Genomic DNA, 20,296 nt, shown 5'->3' on the forward strand with positions numbered 1-20,296 from the left:
TCAGCTTTCTTAGCTTACTGTCTGTAAAAGATTGGGGGCCTAAGTGTCATTTTAAGGCAGTCCTTCTCAATCTGGACACTGTTGATGTTTTAGATGAGGAATTCTTTCTTCTGAGGAGCTGTCCTGTGTATTGTAGAATGTTTAGCACATTCCTGGCCACCTACCCACTAGATGCCACCAATACTCCCCAATTGTGACAACCAAAAATGTCTCCAAACACTGCCAACTATCCTCTGAGGCCAGAATTGCCCTGAATTGAAAACTGTTGTTTTCAGGCTAGAAAAGTCACAGACTAATGGAGTTCTTTGACAGTACAGCTCTCAGAAACTTAGGAGGCTGCTGCTTTTTCATTACAGTTATTTTCAGAGCACATTTGTTAGTCACTGGCTCTATATTCTTCGACTTAATGTCTGCCTTTAAGCTTTCAGGCTTCTGTTGGCAAGCCTAAGGCATTTTCATCAACTGAAAGAATGTACAGCTCTTTTTCCCTCAGAGGTTTTCAGGATTATTAAGTGGAAGTGATGCACGGAAAACAAATCCAAGGTATCGGTGGCCTAACACAACGTTTATTGCTTGCTCAGGGGTCTGTAGGTTGGTTGTGTGGCACTGCTCCAGACCATGGGGTCAGATTCAGGGTTTGCCCTTATTCAGGCCAAAGGAATGCCTCTCTGGGGCACATCGTTTTCTCATGGTGAAAGATACCAGAGCAAGAGCCAAGCTAAATCAAGCATATTGAAAACTTTTTCAGATTTGGTGAACATCATATTCCCTCACATTCCATTGCCTAAACAAGTTATCTGTCAAGGCTCATTAATAAAATGGAGGAGTACAGATGGACCCCTACTTACGGTGGTTCAACCTAATTTTTTTACTTTACAGTGGTGTAAAAAGTGATACACATTTCACACTTTGAATTTTGACCTTTGCTGGGGTTAGCAGTATGTAGGACACTACTGTCTTATGAGGCTGAGCAGCAGCAGTGAGCCGCAGCTCCTAGCCAGCCAGGCAGTCACAGGGTGAAGAACCGCTACACTTACAAGTGTTCTGTGCCCAGTCATCCTGATTTTCACTTTCAGGACACTACTCAATAAATTATGTGAGATACTCAAACACTTTATTATAAAATAGGGTTTGCATCAGATGATTTTACCCAACCATAGGCTAAGGTAAGTGTTCTGAGCATGTTTAAGGTAGGCTAGCCTAAACTATCATGTTCGGTAGGTTAGGTGTATTAAATGCATTTTCAGCTTACGATGTTTTCAACTTATGAGGGTTTATTGGGACGTAACCCCATCATGAAGTCAAGGAACATCTATATCCTGGGTTGGGTGGGGGAGAGATTTACTGGACAATCTGCCAGTTTTTTTTAAGGGTTTAGTACCATTTAACTTTTCTAGAATGGCAAGGTCCTGCAATTCTAGATTCTGGTTCCCGTGCATTTCTGCTTTTAAAGTGGCCAGTTCTTTCAAATGCAGCTAGTAGCCACCAATACACTACTAAAGTTTTGCTTTCCAATCTCTTCTAGAGCAGGGGTCAGCTAACTTTTTCTATAAAGGCTTGATAGTAAATATTTTAGGCTTTGCAGATGACAGCGTCTCACAGCTATTCAGCTCTGCCATTGTAACACAGAAGCAGCTGTAGGTGATTAAATGGACAGTAGGTGACTAAATGGGCAGGACTGTGTTCTAATAAAACTTTCTTCACAAAAGCAGGCCTTAATTTGTCAACCCTTGTTCTAGAGTTTCAGGTTCATTATGCAAGTTGTGCTTTCCAAGTGATTGCAAGGGGTGATATCATGAAGTGTATTGCTGTTACATAACCTGGATCACCTATCCAACCTCTGGTATTAGTTTCCCTGCTGCCTGCTGATCAAACTGCTAAGCTATGATCCTGTGTTTATAATAGTAATATCCCACTTCTGGCACTAAGTTCAATGTTAGAATAGACTGGTATAAAGGAAAAACATTTCTAGGTGTCTCCTTTACTCTTAAATTATTACTTCTAAAACTAAATGTGTGGTAGTTTTTCCCACACCAAACAAGTCTCAGGTTCTCTGGACACCAGCTGGGGATCTTGTATTTTAAATTAATCCTGATGTTACCTACCTGGATAGCATCACATCCAACAGGTTAAGGGATCAGTTCTACAAGTGCCTGCTGTTCAGATGCCATCTCAAACCCAGGTTGTTATCTGTGGTTCTGACCTACTGGTTGTAATTCAGAGGTTTACAAAACCTCCCTCCTCAGGCTCAATTAATTTGCTAGAGTGGCTCACAGAAATCAGGAGAACATTTTCCTTACTAGATTACCAGTTTATTACAAAGGACATAACCAGAAACAGCCAAATGGAGAGATGTATTGGGCAAGGTAAATGGGAAAGGGCCAGAGCTTCGGTGCCCTCTCTGGGTGCACCAGTCTCCCAGCACTTTTGTATGTTCACCAACCTGCAAGTTCTCCTTACCAGTCCTATTGGTTTTTTATGGAGACTTCACTATCTGGCATGATTGATTAAATCATTGGCCTTTTATGATGGAACTCAGTCTTTAGCCCTCCCCCCTCCCTGGAGGTTTGAGGTAGGAAATGCTGAAAAGTTCCAACCCTTTAATTACTTTGTTTCTCCTGGCAATCAACCCCCATCCTTTGGAACTTTCCAGAAGTCACCTCATTAACATAAACTCCAGCAGGAGCAGGAGTACAGGTGTGCGGGAGGAGGGTGGTACAGAGGTAGAGGGAGAGAGAGAGAGAGAATCTTCGGCAGGCTCCATGCCCAGCACGGAGCCAGACATATGGGGCTCAGTTTCACAACTCTGACACCTGAGCCAAAATCAAGAGGCCCATGCTCAACTGACTGAGCCACCCAGGTGCCCGGAAAGGGACTTCTTGTGAGTAACAAAAGGCACTCCTTTCACCTTTATGGCTCTTACCTTTTAGGTAATTCTAAGGGTTTTAGGAGCTGTGTGCCTGTAATTGGGACAAAGACCAAATATGTATTTCTTATTATAAATCACAGCGTTACCACTAGACTATGCCAAGGTAACAAATAAACCCTAAATTCGTAGTAGCTTAACACAACTAAGGTTTATTTTCCATACTACATGTCCAGGGTAGATCACGGTGGGGTAAGGATTCTGCCTTACTTAGGTGCTCAACAACCTGCGCTGACAGAAGATCCACTACCTGGAATGGTACTAATCAACAAAGCAGAGGAAGAGAAGACAGGATGTTGTGCATGATGCTTCTATTCTTTGCTCCCGCTCCCGTCCTATTGACTAGAACTAATCACAGTTAGTCCTTGCATGTAAGGAAGCTGAAAAATTTGGGGGGAGAAGTCAGAATATTCGGTTAGTTCTACTTCCTCTGCCACAAATTTATACAAATTCACTTATTCTTCTCATATATAGTTAGCAATGTTACTAACATCTGTAGCAAGGTATAGATTGATATACAAAGATGAATTTCAGGTAATATTCTTTGAAGCATTTTTTTGACTTTTCTTGATAAATACTTCTAAAAAAATTGTATTGTGCTCTTAATCTTTCCAAAATAAAGTGTTTAAGGTTGAAATCTTATCTCTAGGCTAGAATGCAGTAGTATAAAGAGCCATTAATCTTTACCCATCACAGTAGATACTGAAGTAGTATCAAAGCTTGCAATATGTAGTTCTTGAACAGGCTGTGTTACTTTGCTGAGATAATGTATTTTGTAAATAATGTTCAGTTTATATTTACAGAATAGCAATAATGAAAATTTTCACCTTCTATTTCACTAAGCCTGTTGATATCTATTTTTAATTTGAAAAATCCCTTAGATTACATATCTTCTAAACCCATTCATGATCTCCTGTCAAAATATGCTAAAGACAACATATGTGATTTTCTGGATGTAAACGTTACAAAAGTGTAAACTGTCTTTCCAGCTTTTTTTCTTTTGTATTAATTACTGGCATTGAATGTTATATACTACTTGTCAGTACCAGTAATGGAATGGTTTTGTGGTGTGGATATACTGTGCTTGCTTTCTTTGGTTTCTTGGTTCATAATAAGATTCATCGGAGCTAACAGGCAGTGTGTTGGACTTGAAGTAATGAATGCCTTTTAATGATCATAGCACAGAATTCCTTAAGGTTGGGTTAAGTGGAAAATTCTTCACAAGGACATTATTTAGCAGCATCAACAGCAAGTAATTTTATGGATTAGTGGCACCAAGACAGTGATGTCCGACTTCCATGGGCAGATGACAATTTTATGAACAAATTTGTGTAATTTCAAGTAGGAATCCAGTGATGGAAAGACTGATAATGGCCATTTCAGTCCTTTAGAATTGAAAGTCTACCAGTTTGAAAGGTCAAATGACATTTGCTTGGATTGACATGGAGTGACCCATTGTTGACTTGTAATATCTATATAAAGCTTACTGTGACTTTAAAATGAAATTTTTGGGGGCACCTGGATGGCTCAGTCGGTTAAGCATCTGCCTTCAGCTCAGGTCGTGATCTCAGGGTCCTAGAATCAAGCCCTGCACCAGGTTCCCTGCTCAGCAGGGAGTCTGCTTATCCCTCTCCCTCTGCCCCTCCCTCTGCTAGCGTGTTCTCTCCCTCTTAGAGAGAACGAGTGGGGAGGGGAGGAGCAGAGGGAGAGGGGGAATCTCAAGCAGACTCCCCGCTGAGTGTGGAACCCAGTGCAGGGCTCGAACCCATGACTCTGAGATCACGACCTGAGCCAAAATCAAGAGTTGGACACTCAACCAGCTGAGCCACCTGGGCAGCCCTAAAATGAGATTTTAAAAAAATCTGCTAATTCAGTATACAAGTGAGCATAAATGCTAACTTATGATTCTCTTTCTTTTACTATAAAAACTTTGAAATGCCTTACAAATTGCTTTTATTGCACTTCATTGAAAATTTCTAGCTAATCATAATTTCTAGAAAATAAAACATTACAAATTTCTCTAATATGTATGTAGGTATTCATAAGTGAAAAATGCCATTAAGCTAATTTCTCAACATTGCCTGTTACGTTGAATCTGAGCAGTGTGATGTTGATTATAATGAGAGAAACTACAACAGTTATCATGAATTGTTTTATAAGTGATCTAATAATGGCACACCTGGGTGGCTCAGTGGGTTAAGCATCCGACTTGATTTCAGCTCCGGTCATGATCTCAGGATCATGGGGTGGAGCCCCATTTCAGGCTCCCCGCTCAGCAGGGAGTCTGCTTGGGATTCTCTCTCTTCCTCTGACACACCCCCTGCTCAGTCACAAACTTCCTCTCTCTCTCTCTCTCAAATAAATAAATAAAATCTTTTTTTAAAAAAGTGATCTAATAACTTGTAAACTGTAAAATGTTTATGTATATCATAGCAGTCATTTTTTGTTTTTAATATTTTGAAGGACCTAAAGCCCAGTAATATAGTGGTAAAATCAGACTGCACTTTGAAGATTCTTGACTTTGGACTGGCCAGGACTGCAGGAACTAGTTTTATGATGACACCTTACGTAGTGACTCGCTACTACAGAGCACCTGAGGTCATCCTAGGGATGGGCTACAAAGAAAACGGTCAGCAAACACTATTTACTTGAAATACTGTTATTTGCTTTTGTTTATCCGATTTCTTATGTAAATATTTAAGCTGAAGTGCATAGAAGTTAAATGTATCACTGAAATGTTTATCACAAGTTTGAAAGTAACTATAAATTTTGTCATAAATGTTTGGAAAAACTTGGGGCCCCTGTTTATTTAAATATAAGTACATAACTATCAACACTACAGCTGGATAAAGGATTTGTTGCAATGGCTCCTAAAACAGAACATATGCCATTTGCTTGCCTATAACTTGAAAAATGAGTATTTCTAACGGGATCAAGGAAGTATATGGTGGACTGACAGTTTATCTTTAGTAATAATCCTACTTTGCATTAGTGATATTTGAACCTATTTCTAAACTTATGAAACTAAAGTTATAGCACTTAATGTAAACTTTAAGAGCTACAGTGAGGCCATTCTGCAAAGCTGATGGATAATTAAGGTGATCTTTTGGAAGAAACAGTGTTTCATCAAAGCCTTGTGTCCCACCTTAAAGAAATGGCATTATTATATGTGGGTATATTCAGTTAAATATTTCAGCATTAGAATCAAGGTTGAAGAAAGTGATCAGGCATGTAGTTCACGTATTTTTTAAAATGTTATATATATATGTACATACATGTAATTTAAGAAGTTTTGTTGAATCTCTGATATTTAGGATATAAATAAATCTACACAGGATGATAATGGACTTAAACTGTTAACTTTTGAAATGTGGTCATTTCATCGAAAATACTCCCTAGAATAGGACCTAGATTTTTTTTTTTTTAGTAAGGAATCTGGAACAGTAGTTCACTTTGAATCAAGAAACTCTCTTACTTCAATCTTCAAGATTTGTTTTTATAAAAGACAACATTGAACTGAGGATTTTAGCTTAATTTCCTTTGCTTTTCTGAATTAAAAACAAGTATTTAAATATTTATGATTATTCTTTAACGTGCTGTTTTTTCTTACTCTCTAAAATTGTTTTATACCTTAGAATTCAGTGAGTTGGATTTAGTATTAGACTCTTGAGAAATGAGACTTTCAGTGACCATCATGAAGATTACTTTTGCATTTGCTATAAAGCTGTCAATTGTCACAGATACTGTGTCACTCAGTGTCCTATAAATGTGATCTTGGTGATAGCTTCCTACCAGAAATTAGCACCAAGAGAAACTATCATAAAGAATTGACATGCTTTCCTGTCTTAGATAGGAATTGTATAGATCACTTTATTGCCCATTTTTGCCTCAGGAAACAAAGTTAAATGTAATGCTTAATCATGATAACAATAAGGTTAAACATTAGAACTTCCTTCTTTCAGTAACATCCCACTCCCACTTGTTTTAACAACTTTGTTTTGTCTTTTATTGCAAGCTACCGTAAAGCTTTATTACAAACTGTAATATAATGGAATATATTTAAACTGCCTAATAGACTAAGCAGTGAGACCATTTAAAGCTAGTTTTGTGTTTGAATCAGGCACACCATATTTTGAGGAAGTCTTCACTAACCCAGGCAATATCTTCTCATGCTTGCAACTTTTGAAATTTGTTTAAAAATATGTTTTTCTTAAGGTCACCTACATAAATTACGTCCTAGATATTTAAAGTTTGCTGTTCTCTAAAATCTATAGGGAAATTTATTGTGGTAGATTTATTCCAAAAATGAAAACCCTGGAAAAAAATTGTTCTCTGAACTGGTTTACGAGTATTACCTTTTCCTCTAAAATTTTATTCTTGAAAGTTGAATCATACAGAGTCATATGAATTTTAATATGAAATATTAGAGAAACTTCAGTTCTACAGGATTTCCAAAATTTATTCCCACCTTTGTTACAAAGATTCTGTAATGAGCTGCAGTCTCTTTATGAGTATATTAAAAAGTACAGACTTCTAATTTCATAAGTCCACCAGCATGGGCACTTCTCCCTAACACTTAACTTCTTCCCCTTTCTTTTTTTGCTCTTAAAAAGGACCTTGAAACTTCAAAAGCAAATGCAAGTTTCTAAGGCTTTCTTTTTAAATTGCTTATTCTTCCCCTCTTCTATTAAACTGTAACCACCTACTCCCCTTTTTTTAAAATTGAAGTATATAGTAGGCATACAATATTATGTTAGTTTCAAGTGTACATCATAATGATTCAGTCTTTATATATACATTATGAAGTGATCACCACAATGGATCTAGCTACCTCCTCTCTTTTTTTTTTTTTTTTAACCAAATTTTCAAACCAAAGATATAAAATGTCAGGGTATATTAGTGAACCAAGTGGAGATTTCCAAATTGCCATTTTCTTTGTCTAGCAGATTCTTTTCCAGCATTGAGAGCTCCCATTAAAAGTTGATGATCAATAAGTCAACAAGGAGACTCCATGTAGATAATAAATCTGTGGGAGCTTTCATATCATATCCAACTAAAACTAACTTCTTAAACCAAAGCAGTTTGGTTTTATGGGTTTAAAAAACCGTAGGTGGAAAACATATAAAATATACTTCTTTTGTGAAGTTTTCTTCATTGATTATTTGTTCATTTTCTATGCACTTGTTCCTTTTGGGGTAATAGGGTAAATGTGTCATGACATTGCCAGGAAAACAGTAACTCAGTTCAGAATAAACAGGACTTCTCAAATAAATTTACCCAGTTTGAAATCCAGTTTGAAAATTTCTGAAGAGCTTTTGATTAACTTTTTAATTGTAATGACTCATAGAAACACGTTCTTTCTGTTAAATATTTTAATATACTAGGTTATTTCTGCTCATGCTTTTTTCTTTTATTTGACTTAAAGAGAGAGTATAATGCACAGTTGAACCTCAAAATAGTGTCAAGATTTTATTATTTAAATTTTGCTGCCTCCTGTTCGTTTTCAGCCTTATTTGAAAAGATGTGTTCGGTTCTGTTTCATATTTTATAAACAGTTTTTAGAGACAGAATGTATAGGTTTTTCAGTTACGTGATTTCTGTGCATAGCTCTCACTTTAAAATTAGATATGTAGTTAAAAGGCTACACTTCACATTTGCTTTTGTGAATCAAAGCATTTTGAAAAATATTTTGTGTTTTAAATTATTCCATTAGCTAAAATTAAAATCACTTTTTTCTTTTTGTGATGTTTTGCAGTTTTTATATAATGCAGTCATATTATGCTTCTTTGATTTTAACGACCTTTTGCTTTGCTTTTCCTTCTTTTGTGCTGCAAACATATAGTGGATTTATGGTCTGTGGGGTGCATTATGGGAGAAATGGTTTGCCACAAAATCCTCTTTCCAGGAAGGGACTGTATCCTTGTGCTGCTGCAGCAGTTAGTTAGGTGATGAACTTCCTTATGTTCTCTAATGAAAATAAATATGGTACATTCATATATATGGGTTTCTTTAAACAAATGTAAAGTTTGTGGCTGTTATAGTTCAAAAATTGTTGAGACAAGAAGCTGAAATATTTGTAGGCTGCATCTGGCAGTAGGACATACAGTCTCTGCTGGTAGTTAGAGCACATTCACTGTCATTCATTTTTATTTTATACTGCTTTCTATAATTTTAAAGTATACATGGTGTATGTGATTTTTTTTAATGTTTAAATATTTTTTTTTTATTTTAACCAAAATCTTTATGTTAATGTCATTGCATTTTGTTTTCAGTTGACATTTGGTCAGTTGGGTGCATCATGGGAGAAATGATCAAAGGTGGTGTTTTGTTCCCAGGTACAGATCGTATCCTTATCTTTGGCCTAAAATGTAGTTTCTAAAGGTCAAAATGTATGGTAGCACTTCAGTTTGGTCAGGTATAATGTATTTTTGTCTCTCCCTAATAATGAAGTATTGTTAAATTACTCTTTCAAAATACCACCTGCTATTTGACATAGACTTTCCTTTCCCTCATTTATTGTTTTATATGTTAATTCTGACAACTTCTCAAGTTAATTATCCACAATTACTTGCCAGCTTTGAGTTGATTTATTTAACCTAAATCAAAAATCATGGCTTGTATTAAAATTTCTAATAACTATACACTTGAGTAAGTCTAGAAGTACTTAGGACTTAATATGAATTTTAGAATTGTCTGTTGCTTCTGTTCATCCTTTTGTTTTATTCCCCCAACCACCTCCTCTTTTGTTAATGTTCTGTGTGTTTTGTGTCTTTTGGTTGTTGTCTCATTGTTCAACATAACATACTGATTTTTTCATCTGAGAATTTTAGCAGTAGTAGTTTAATATTGTGGTGAGTAGATTTGGATTCATTCTTTTTGTTCACCTGACTAGTTTCAGTATTTATATTAACAGTGATCTGTTATGTGTTTATCAGTTAGTAACACTTAGAATTGGTATAGGGAGGAGGAATGGGAAAAACCATACTCACTGGGTTATAGTAAGAAAGTTTGAGTTAGTCTGCAGGGAGGACTTGGAGTATAAAAACTAGGATGAAAACGACCGGGAATCTTAACCTCACAACTTACCAAAACACAGACTCATTTTCTTAAGTTTCAGAGCTTTAAAAACATTTTAATTAACATAAGCTAAACAAAGAATGGCAAAAGAAAATGCCACTTTTGTTAAAGCCATCATTTTTATTGCTACTGGTTATTTTCTGTTAGTGCAGAAAACAAAAAAATATAGGACAGATTATAAGAAATATTTCTTATCCTCCAGGAAATGCATTCACATTTTCTGATAAGCTGGAACAAAAGACAGATTTTGTATTACAGAATTGTGTATAGTTTAAATTTAGAGTCCCTGTAGGTAGTAATTATCATTATTTCTTGAGTCACTTACCATTTGTATTTAGAATTTGTGGGTTTAAGCTTCTGTTTTAATGGTAAAATCAGTATTAGTAGACACACACACACACACACACAATAAGGTTAACAAAGCTTATTTATTGATACTTTCTATCTACAGTCATTGCCTTTTACAAGGTGGCTATAAGACAGAAGATTTATAACTGCCACATTCTTTCTTAGCATTTTTTAAATTGCCGTTTTCTTGTTATTTTAATATAGATATGGCTAATGTGTTGAACATTAGATACAGAGTATTTTTCTTAGCTACTTGATATTAGATATTGATCAGTGGAATAAAGTTATTGAACAGCTTGGAACACCATGCCCTGAATTCATGAAGAAACTACAGCCAACAGTAAGGACTTATGTTGAAAACAGACCTAAATATGCTGGATATAGCTTTGAGAAACTCTTCCCCGATGTACTTTTCCCAGCTGACTCGGAACACAACAAACTTAAAGGTACTTTTTATAAATATGTATATTTAGTCCCATTTGGGATTGTGTGTGTGTGTGTGTGTGTGTGTGTGTGTGTGTGTGTGTGTGTGTTTATGTTCTTAAGGGATATAACCCAGTGTTCTCTCGGGGTGGGGGAAAAAAGAGAAAGGTTTTAGTTAAATTTTTTTATATTTTTTTGTAGTTCTATTTTTTTAATCATATGTATGACCTGATTTTATAGTAAAATCTATTCTTTTTAGAACATATACTTATTGATAAATGATAGTTTCAAGTTTCTAAAATTTATGATAATTTAAAAACTTTTATGAAATACATGTACATTAACATCATTTTTTTTTTTACAGCCAGTCAGGCAAGGGATTTGTTATCCAAAATGCTGGTAATTGATGCATCTAAAAGGATCTCTGTAGATGAAGCTCTCCAGCACCCGTATATCAATGTTTGGTATGATCCTTCTGAGGCAGAAGCTGTAAGTTCTTTTCTTAATGTTTGAAGAATATATTGAATTAAAGTTAGGTTTGGAGGAAACTTTTTAATTTTAAATAAAAATATACATAAATGATTATGGTGTTTTTCTGTTTTTGCATGAATAGTATCTTAAGTTAATGAGCATATCCAAGCACCCTCCACACAAAATAAAGTTACATCCCACTATTTCTTGCCTTTTTGCCTTGGTACATGATGCACTACAATGTTGAGCACTTTGGGAAAACATTCTCACTAGTTACAAAACAAACTGTTGTGTCCAAAGCATAGCACAATTCTGTGATGTAAATGTGACAATTTCAAAAACTAGAAGAAAAGAAAAAGTAAACATCTTTTTTCCTATCGTGAAAACGTCATCCAAAACTAGTCTCTACAGAAGAAGGCTGTTGGTGATTGGTCAGTGTTGGTCTAATGATGTATTTTTGAAAGTCTCTGCCTGGCTAATAATTCAAATAATTATAAAGAATTTATATACTCCCAATAAACTGACTCTATTATTGTTGCCTTGTGTTTTTCAGCCACCACCAAAGATACCTGACAAGCAGTTAGATGAAAGGGAACATACAATAGAAGAATGGAAAGGTAACATTCACCAGATTCTTAGAGATGAAACTGGAAGAGCTTATGGATCTTTATGTTGATTTATTCATGTGAAGGAAATTAAAAATATTTTCTATTATTCATAACTGATATTTGGTAAAAACATTATTAACATTTTTACAGAAGTAGAAAGTAAGTCTCCTTCTGTCCCTGACTTAATCTCAATCTCTCAGGTTTCCCACCCCGACACGTTGATGATTTCCGGAATTTTTATGTTCTTCCATAGTGTACAGATGTACAAACTTATGTTTGGTGTCTCCCTCTTTTCCTCTCCCACTCTGTGTTAATCACAAATGGTGGTATACTGTGCACACTTGATTTGTTGATATAGTCATTTATTGTTGAGATTGTTCTGTCTTGCTCCACGTATCTGGCTTATTTGGTTTAATAGGTGATTAGTGTTCTGTTGATGGCTGTGTCACAATTTCTGTTTCCAATTCCCTCTTGAAGAGCTTTAAGTTGTGTCCAGTCTGTTGTTACAGACAACTCTGCAGTCTTCTTGTGCACGTGATAACATGCCTGTAAGAAAAATCCTACAAGGAGATTTGCTGGGCCAAAGGATATTTTTCAAGTATTTCCAAATTACTCTCCAAAGAAATTATAGCAGTTTATACTTCTGTCAGCATTGTGTAGGAATGTCTCTTTTACCCCCGCCCTCACCAACAGAGTGAGTTAATTTTTAATCTTTGTGAATCTAATATAATAGTTCTACTTTGTGAATGTGGGTAAACATTAATAATGCACTGACTGTCATAGAAATGTTAAAATATTTCTTTCTTTAAAAGATTCCCTGGATCACTGGGGCCAGACAATTTTTAGATCCTGTTTACTTCCATTTGATTTGTTGTCATTTAGTAGTTTGACCACTTTTAGCTACGTGACTTTGGGCAAGTCACTTGGTCCCTTCTTTACCTGATCTTAAAATGGAGACAAAAGACATGTTATTAAGAGCTTAAGTACCTAAATAGTTGGAAAGGCTAAAGGTAGTGGGGAGGTATAAACCTGAACAAGTGATCCATCTATGAATCTATTTGGGAAGAATGAATTTGATTCTTTTTTCTTAGGAATAACCAAGATTAGTTTTCTCTGAGTTAACTTTTGGGAAACATATAGACTCTCTAGAGCCCACCGGAATGATAGAATTGGGTAGAACCTAGTACATCTGTATATGTAATAAGTAATGTACAAGAATGTAATTGTGGACCAAAGTATGTATTAAAATATCTTACCTGATATTTTTATATATCATTACATTTACAATAGACATTTATGTGTTTCTTGTAATCTTAATCAGCCACCAATTGTAAAACACATAATTATACCACTAAAACACTACCAGTTGCACTACATCATGGATTATAAGATGCAACTCCATTTCATAGATATTAAACTGGAAAAAGTGCATCTTAAAATTAGTGAAACATAATACAGTTGACCCTTCCATCAGTGCAGGGGTTGGGTTGCTGACTCACACACAGTCAAAAATTCACATAGAGCTTTGGACTCCCCCAAAACAACCGCTAATAACCTGCTGCTTTCTGGAACCTTTACTAATAACATAGTTGATGAACACATATTTTGTATGTTATATGTATTATATACTGTATTCTTATAATAAAGTAAGCTAGAGAAAAAAATGTTATTAAGAAAATCATAAGATAAAATACATTTACAGTACTGTACGTATATTTGTTGAAAAAAATCCATGTATAAGTGGACCCATCCATTTCAAACCTGTGTTGTTGAAGAGTCAGCTGTATTTTTGTTTGTGTATAAAGATGTATCTGTGATTTTGGATTACTCTAAACATGTTTACCTTTATTCTGTATCTTTTCCTTCTAGTCCAAGTGCAGCTCATTTACCCACAAACTGCCTTTTTTAAGATCTGCTTAAGAGTTTTAGCATTATAATAGAAAGAAAAATCCATTGCCAGAACCATTAGCTTACAGGTTGCTTTCCCTAGTTAGTACTCCTAATTAGCTTTGGTTCCTATGCCCTAATACCTTTTCACAAATGGGTGTTGTTTTCTCTTTTTTTAAAAAAATCCTATTTGAAATACTTACCATTCCTTTGTGTTGCTTTCAAGAAAAACATCTTCCATTCTTTCCTCTATCCAGACTTCCTATTTTTCCTCCTTCTGAGATGAAAAAGATTACCATAGCAAGCAAACTTAGCTGTCTTTAGCTCCTTTTCATCCTGACATATCCACTTACTTTACCTTATAATCAGATTCTTTATCAGCTTAAATTAAGGAATTAGATACCTTGAAATTCTTGGAACATTTTCTGCTTGTACATTTTTCTTAGAAGAGGGTTCATTGCTCTTATGCACTTCTCATAGGATTCCATGACCCAAAGAAGATGAATAATGGTGATGTAGCATCCACTAGAAGGTTCTTCTGAAGTAGACATTCAGACCCACAAACTGCATCACACTTGACATAGGGCAGGAGGCACATATGGCCTCAGGACAGCATCTGCTCTCTCTTCAGTTGGAGCAGTTCTCACAACAGTCCACCTATACAGAACTCTAGTAAAAAAAAAAAAAAAAAAGATTTCCATGGAGAAATATTGACTGTGATAGCATGTCATGCTTCAAGTCATAAGGATTTGAAGGGTAGCTACCTGCTTTTTTAAAAAATAAAAATGTATTTATATTCCATTCTGATAAAGAAGCTTCCATACATGCTTGCATTTAAATCTTTTAACAGATATTTGGATAAGCACCTGATGTACTATACCACAGCTCAGGAAATAGATGTGAATAAGACAAATGTGATTCAAGGCCTCACTGAGATAGAACTGAGCATTTGTAGTATGATGTATAAGATGATATGGTATAGTACAAAATGCTGGTGGAGTAAAAAAGATAAGGCTTCTAACCTGAGCACTATCCTTAATCCAACTTTAGAAACATTAGTTATAGCAGAGATTTTTTTTCTTTTAGTTTAGTTCATAGTTCAGGATCAGGGAATTGTTACTAACACCTTTGAATCTCAGACTGACACTTAAGGGACTCTGTGCCATTGAAAGGACACTATTAGAAATAGTTAACATGTATAAAAATGTTTTACTTAAAACATAGATATCTGTGAGATTGGCTCTCAGACTTTTGAAAAGTTTGTTTTTGTTCACTTCTTTTTCAGAGTTGATATACAAAGAAGTTATGGACTTGGAGGAGAGAACCAAGAATGGAGTTATAAGGGGGCAGCCCTCTCCTTTAGGTTGGTTACAATATAAGCTTGGTTAAGGTTACAGTTTACTTCTTCTGTGGTAATCTTCAGTTTCATGAATCCTGCAGTTTTCCCCCTATTTACCACAGTTCTTGTTCAAAGTTTAAGAAGTATAGGGAATACAACTTGGGTAGTTAAATTTGAAAGCACTGGTACGCTCTTGTATCAATACATCATACTAATATATTGGTAACTGACTTCATAAAATGTACATCTTTTTCTATAAAACTGACATTCCACTGAAGAAGAGAAATTTAAAACCTTTTTCTGTTGGCATTGTTCTCTTTAAAGAAGAATTTTTTCACAGTTCAGTATACTTACCAAGATTTTAACAGTCTTTACTTTGGATGAACTAAGGCTTCATTGAAAAATTTGGTACATGTGATACCAAGTTACCATCTTTCTCATTTTAGTATTTTTTAATTTGCTAAAAGCTAAGGCAGTAACATTAAAACTGCCATTAGAAATCATTCCATATCTAGGAAGAAAACTGATTTGCAGGAGTTAAACATTTTCTTTTATCATAAGCTAGCTTATATTTAATTTTAGCCCTTATAAAAGCATAAAGCATTGGGGGAAAAGTTAAATGGCAGGTAACTTGTATATATTAAGTACATACTACATGACAGGCACTGGTGGTTTTATGTACTTTATTTCATTCAAGCCTTACCTAAGACCTCATGGAAGGGATTATTCACATTTTACAGATGAGGAAACCAAAGTTCAGAAAAAGTAAATGAACATAAAATTACAAATATGTAGAAAAGCTGCTACTTGAAGAAGCCATGTTTACCAGTAACTTCAGATGGCATGGTTTTTCCAGCATCCCATATGGCCTTTGGCTGGCAGCAGAGACTTTTGGCTACAGATGTTAGGGCAGCTTCAGGAAAGAGATGAAATTTGAATTGAACATTGAAGGCCAAGTACAGATAGGTCTTGAATTTGAGTAAAACAGTGTCATTTTAATCATCCCTCTAAAACTCTTCTACATCTTAAGAAAAAAGAAAAAAGGATATCCTATGGGTAAGACTTTTAACTATAGTTTCAAATGCCCATTTTGTTGTAATATAAACATTTGTTTAAATAATTTCTGTGGCTTTCTATAACATTTTTGGTTATATTTGTTAGTTTTTATATTTTTTTATTTTTTTAAATCCTTGATCAGGAGTGAGTTTTCCAAATTATAATATAGATTCTATTGAAAATATAAATTGATTTTGACAGCTTTTACCTCCAGTTTAGTTGTAACAAAAGCTATATTGTAAATGCTTTAATAGCGGACTTAATTGGCTTTGTATTGATGTACAGTAGTAGCATAAGTAAATTATTCATGTTGGAAATTCGAGTGGGATTTGAAACGTCCGTTATTTGGGAGACTTATACTTCAGAATGCTATCCTAATGAGTGGTACATCTTAAGTGTTGAATGTTTCAGTAAATTTAATTTCATGAGATAGAGCAGTTGTATCTGTTCTTAAAGAAATTGGGTCTTAAAGAACACTTGACTGTGGTTATAAAATAAGTGGAAAGGACAGGACTGTAAGTTTCTAGGTTTCTAGACATTTTCTGGATTCTCAGTTATAGCTTATAGAGAAAAGTGTTAGTGAATCAACCTGTTATAAAAGTATTCAGTTCTTGATTATATGCAAAAACAGAAGGAAGTCTTTGACAAATTGGAATATCAGATAATCACAATACCCTTTCAACTTGATTTTTAAAAATGAGGGGCGCCTGGGTGGCTCAGTCATTAAGCCTCTGCCTTTGGCTCAGGTCAGGATCCCAGGTTCCAGCCCACATCGGGCTCCCTGCTCAGCAGGAAGCCTGCTTCTCCCTCTCCCACGCCCCCTGCTTGTGTTCCTCTCTCGCTGTCTCTCTCTCACTGTCAAATAGATAATCTTTAAAAGATAATAAAAAATAAAAATGAAATATATTTTTCCCACTTTCCTATCTTTATTTTGGTTTGGCTAATATTACAGTGAGTTTGCATGCCTTTGAGGGTATAGAGACTCACTTAAGAGGGAAATGACCCAGCTACCCAAAATTAACCATTTTCCCTATTATTGCCATTCAGATATTTGAGAATTTCCTAGATTGCTTTAAAGTTCGGGAAAAAAAACAAGTACTTTTCTTTTCGTAGGTATTTGATTTTCAGATTAAAAAGCTAACTGTTTAATGTTTAATGCATTTAAAAGTTAGTTTTTGGGGCACCTAGCTGGCTCAGTCCGGTAGAGCATGCAACTTTTGATCTGAGGGTTGTAAGTTTAAGCCCCATGTTGGGGATAGAGATTACCCTAAAAATAATTTTAAAAATAAAATAAATAAAAGTTAATTTTTATCAGATTAAGAAGTTTGGATAAAATGAAATTTGGATTAAAAAATAGAGGCATGAAAATGTATATTTGGTGGAACCCTTTTACAATTTGAATATTTCAGTACCAGTCTTCAAAGCTAGCCGTGGTATTGTGTACTCTTCAGTCAGAACAGGCACATTCTCTAGTGTCCTAGGGATGGAATTTGAAGTAGAGGGTCAGGCCTGAAGTGTACTCAGTCTGCTTTTTTTATTCAGTTTACCTTGTGTCAACTGCTCTGTCCCTAATGGTTCCATTCTTTTCTATCTCCCAGCCCCCTCAAGATTTGCCTATTCCCATGCCCCTGGCTATTTCCTTGTTGCATTTGAAGACAAGCGCCAGAGGACCTTTTGTATTCCAAAGTGTTTATTGTTCATCATTAGACAGAATAGTAGGATAATTTCAAACACTGAGATGCTGGGTCCTGGAGCAGTGGTTTTCAACCGGCTTTGTTTGTTTTTTTATTGTTAGTCACCATACAGTACATCATTAGTTTTTGACGTAGTGCTCCATGATTCAGTTGTTTGCATATAACACCCAGTGCTCCATGCAATACATGCCCTTCTTAATACCCATCACCAGGCTAACCCCCTCCCCCCACCCCTTCCCCTCTAAAACCCTCAGTTTGTTTCTCAGAGTCCATCAACTGGCTTTGTTTTTAGCATCCTTGAGTGCCTAAAATTCAGCGCTAAAAATTTGGAAACGATTGCTTTTATTCCATAAATGTGTTCTTAAGAACTATTGTATAAATTGCATTATTTAATAAACTCAGATTTCGAATGACCCTTATTTAGTGATCACATAGTTCAGAAATACCATAAAAAAGTACTTAACCTGGAACATGAATCACCTTTAACATACTTCCCACCCCCCATGACATTCCCTCCCATTTCCTAACCCAACTCCCTTGAAAGAATTTCTCTACTGGTTATATATTCCTGTTTGTTTTTTTTTTTTAATCCAGGAAATGCTTGTTAGCTATACTTTCACTAAAGGAAACAGTCTCCCCCTACTTTTTTAAAAAAAAAATATTTATTTACTTGGAGAGAAAGAGTGAGAGCACAGAGGGAGAGGGAGAAGCAGCCTCCCCGCTGAGCAGGGAGCCCGACGTGGGACTCGATCCCAGGACCCCGGGATCATGACCCGAGCCGAAGGCAGACGCTTAACCAATTGAGCCACCCAGGTGCCCCAGTCTTGCCCTACTTGATCTGTTTAATAAATCCATATTTGCTTTTATCAAGTATTTATTAGAGTAAAAATAACAAGACTCTAGGGCATTTTAGTGACCCTGGCAAGTCATGTATGTAACCTCATGCAAACTGGGACAGTTGAACCTCTAAGGGCCCTTTCTTGTAAAATGATTTTAGCCTTTGTTTTGGCTTTTGCTTTAAAACAAGATGACCAGGGGGCACCGGGTGGCTCAGTAGGATATGTGTCTTGACTTTGACTTCAGCTCAGGTTTTGACCTCAGGGTACTGGGATGGAGCCCCAAGTTGGGTTCCCCGCTCAGCAGGGAGTCTGCTTGTCCCTCTCCCTCTACTCCTCCTCACACTCATGCACTCTCTTCCTCTCTCTCTCAAATAAATGAATAAAATCTTAAAAAAAAAAAAAAAAGATGTACCAGAATACTGTTTGGAGTTTATGGTGAGAAGACAACGTAAGTCATTTTTAGTAGGGCGGGCAGTAGTTTTTAACTTTGTAGGTCATATACCTCTTTGAGATCCTCTCTCCCAACAAAATGCAGTACAGACAGTCTTCCATGTATTATCAGTATTATTCACGCACAACCTAATGAGCCTTTTCAAAGCCAAGAGGAAAAAACTTATTGACCACTAGAGGTAGCCAGTACAGTATAGGTAGCTTGGTGTGCAACTCTGTCTGCAACTGATTTGCTGTTTTGTTTCTCATAGCACAGGTGCAGCAGTGATCAATGGCTCTCAGCATCCATCGTCGTCATCGTCTGTCAATGATGTGTCTTCAATGTCAACAGATCCGACTTTGGCCTCAGACACAGACAGCAGTCTAGAAGCATCAGCCGGACCTCTGGGCTGCTGTAGATGACTACTTGGGCCTCGGGGTGGGGGGGTAGGGTGGGGGGGTGGGGAGTCATTGAGTCATTGATAGAACTACTTTGAAAACTTCAGTGGTCTTATTTTTGAGTGATTTTCAAAAATGTAGAATTCATTTTGTAGTAAAGTAGTTTATTTTTTTTAATTTCAAGTGATGTAATTTAAAACTTAAGTTGTGTTTTAAAACAGCAACAAAACTGTATTGTATTTTTGCTGTAATTAACTGTATAATGTAAACCTAATTATTTTATCATGGTTTAAAATTTGCATATTTGCTTTATCTTATGCTGCTGATTTTTTTTTTTACTGAATTTGTAAGATTTTGTTTATCAAAGCAACTATTATGTGGTGACTTGCCTATATCATGAATTATTTAAGATTTTTATAGTTTTTTTTATTAGAACTTTATTTCAAATGTTTTGTTCATGATGTTATCCTTCAGGGTTATGTGCTTATCAATGAAATAACCCCAGAGGAGTGAGGGAAAATAACCTGTAGCCAGTTGTATTCAGGAATAACTACTGTAAATGATGAACGTGTTAAAAAACCTCCAATATTTGCTACTTGCCAATCCTAATTTAATTACAATTGGTAGGTATCTTACATTGTTTTTTGGCAAAAGCCCCATCATCTAAATGGCAGAATAACTCAGAGCATGTCTTTGAAGATGCTGGGCATCTACTACCGCCCTCCTATTCCCCCACCCCACACAACAAAAGTAAAGTAAAAAGAATATGGTATTTTCTGCAAATTTGTGGCATGCTCAAA

The 20,296-nt window shown here is 35.7% G+C and overlaps 1 protein-coding gene across 4 annotated transcripts in view; it reads left to right on the forward strand.

The window, feature by feature from the left end:
- Positions 1-19,535, forward strand: part of MAPK8 (mitogen-activated protein kinase 8) — a 114,423-nt gene extending 94,888 nt beyond the window's left edge. The window contains exons 6-12 of one of the 4 annotated variants that reach the window (XM_027594728.1): positions 5,390-5,555; positions 8,769-8,840; positions 10,615-10,797; positions 11,139-11,263; positions 11,799-11,862; positions 15,026-15,103; positions 19,375-19,535. In XM_027594728.1, the coding sequence (XP_027450529.1) occupies positions 5,390-5,555; positions 8,769-8,840; positions 10,615-10,797; positions 11,139-11,263; positions 11,799-11,862; positions 15,026-15,103; positions 19,375-19,520 (834 nt within the window). In that variant the 3' untranslated portion in view covers positions 19,521-19,535. Of the gene's footprint in view, positions 1-5,389; positions 5,556-8,768; positions 8,841-9,198; positions 9,271-10,614; positions 10,798-11,138; positions 11,264-11,798; positions 11,863-15,025; positions 15,104-19,369 lie in introns of all 4 variants that reach the window. The other 3 variants (XM_027594712.1, XM_027594738.2, XM_027594721.2) reach the window with 3 other exon arrangements.
- The last annotated feature ends 761 nt before the right edge of the window (positions 19,536-20,296 follow it).

Source organism: Zalophus californianus, chromosome 15 (genome assembly GCF_009762305.2).
Source record: "Zalophus californianus isolate mZalCal1 chromosome 15, mZalCal1.pri.v2, whole genome shotgun sequence".
Classification (NCBI taxonomy): Eukaryota; Metazoa; Chordata; class Mammalia; order Carnivora; family Otariidae; genus Zalophus; species Zalophus californianus.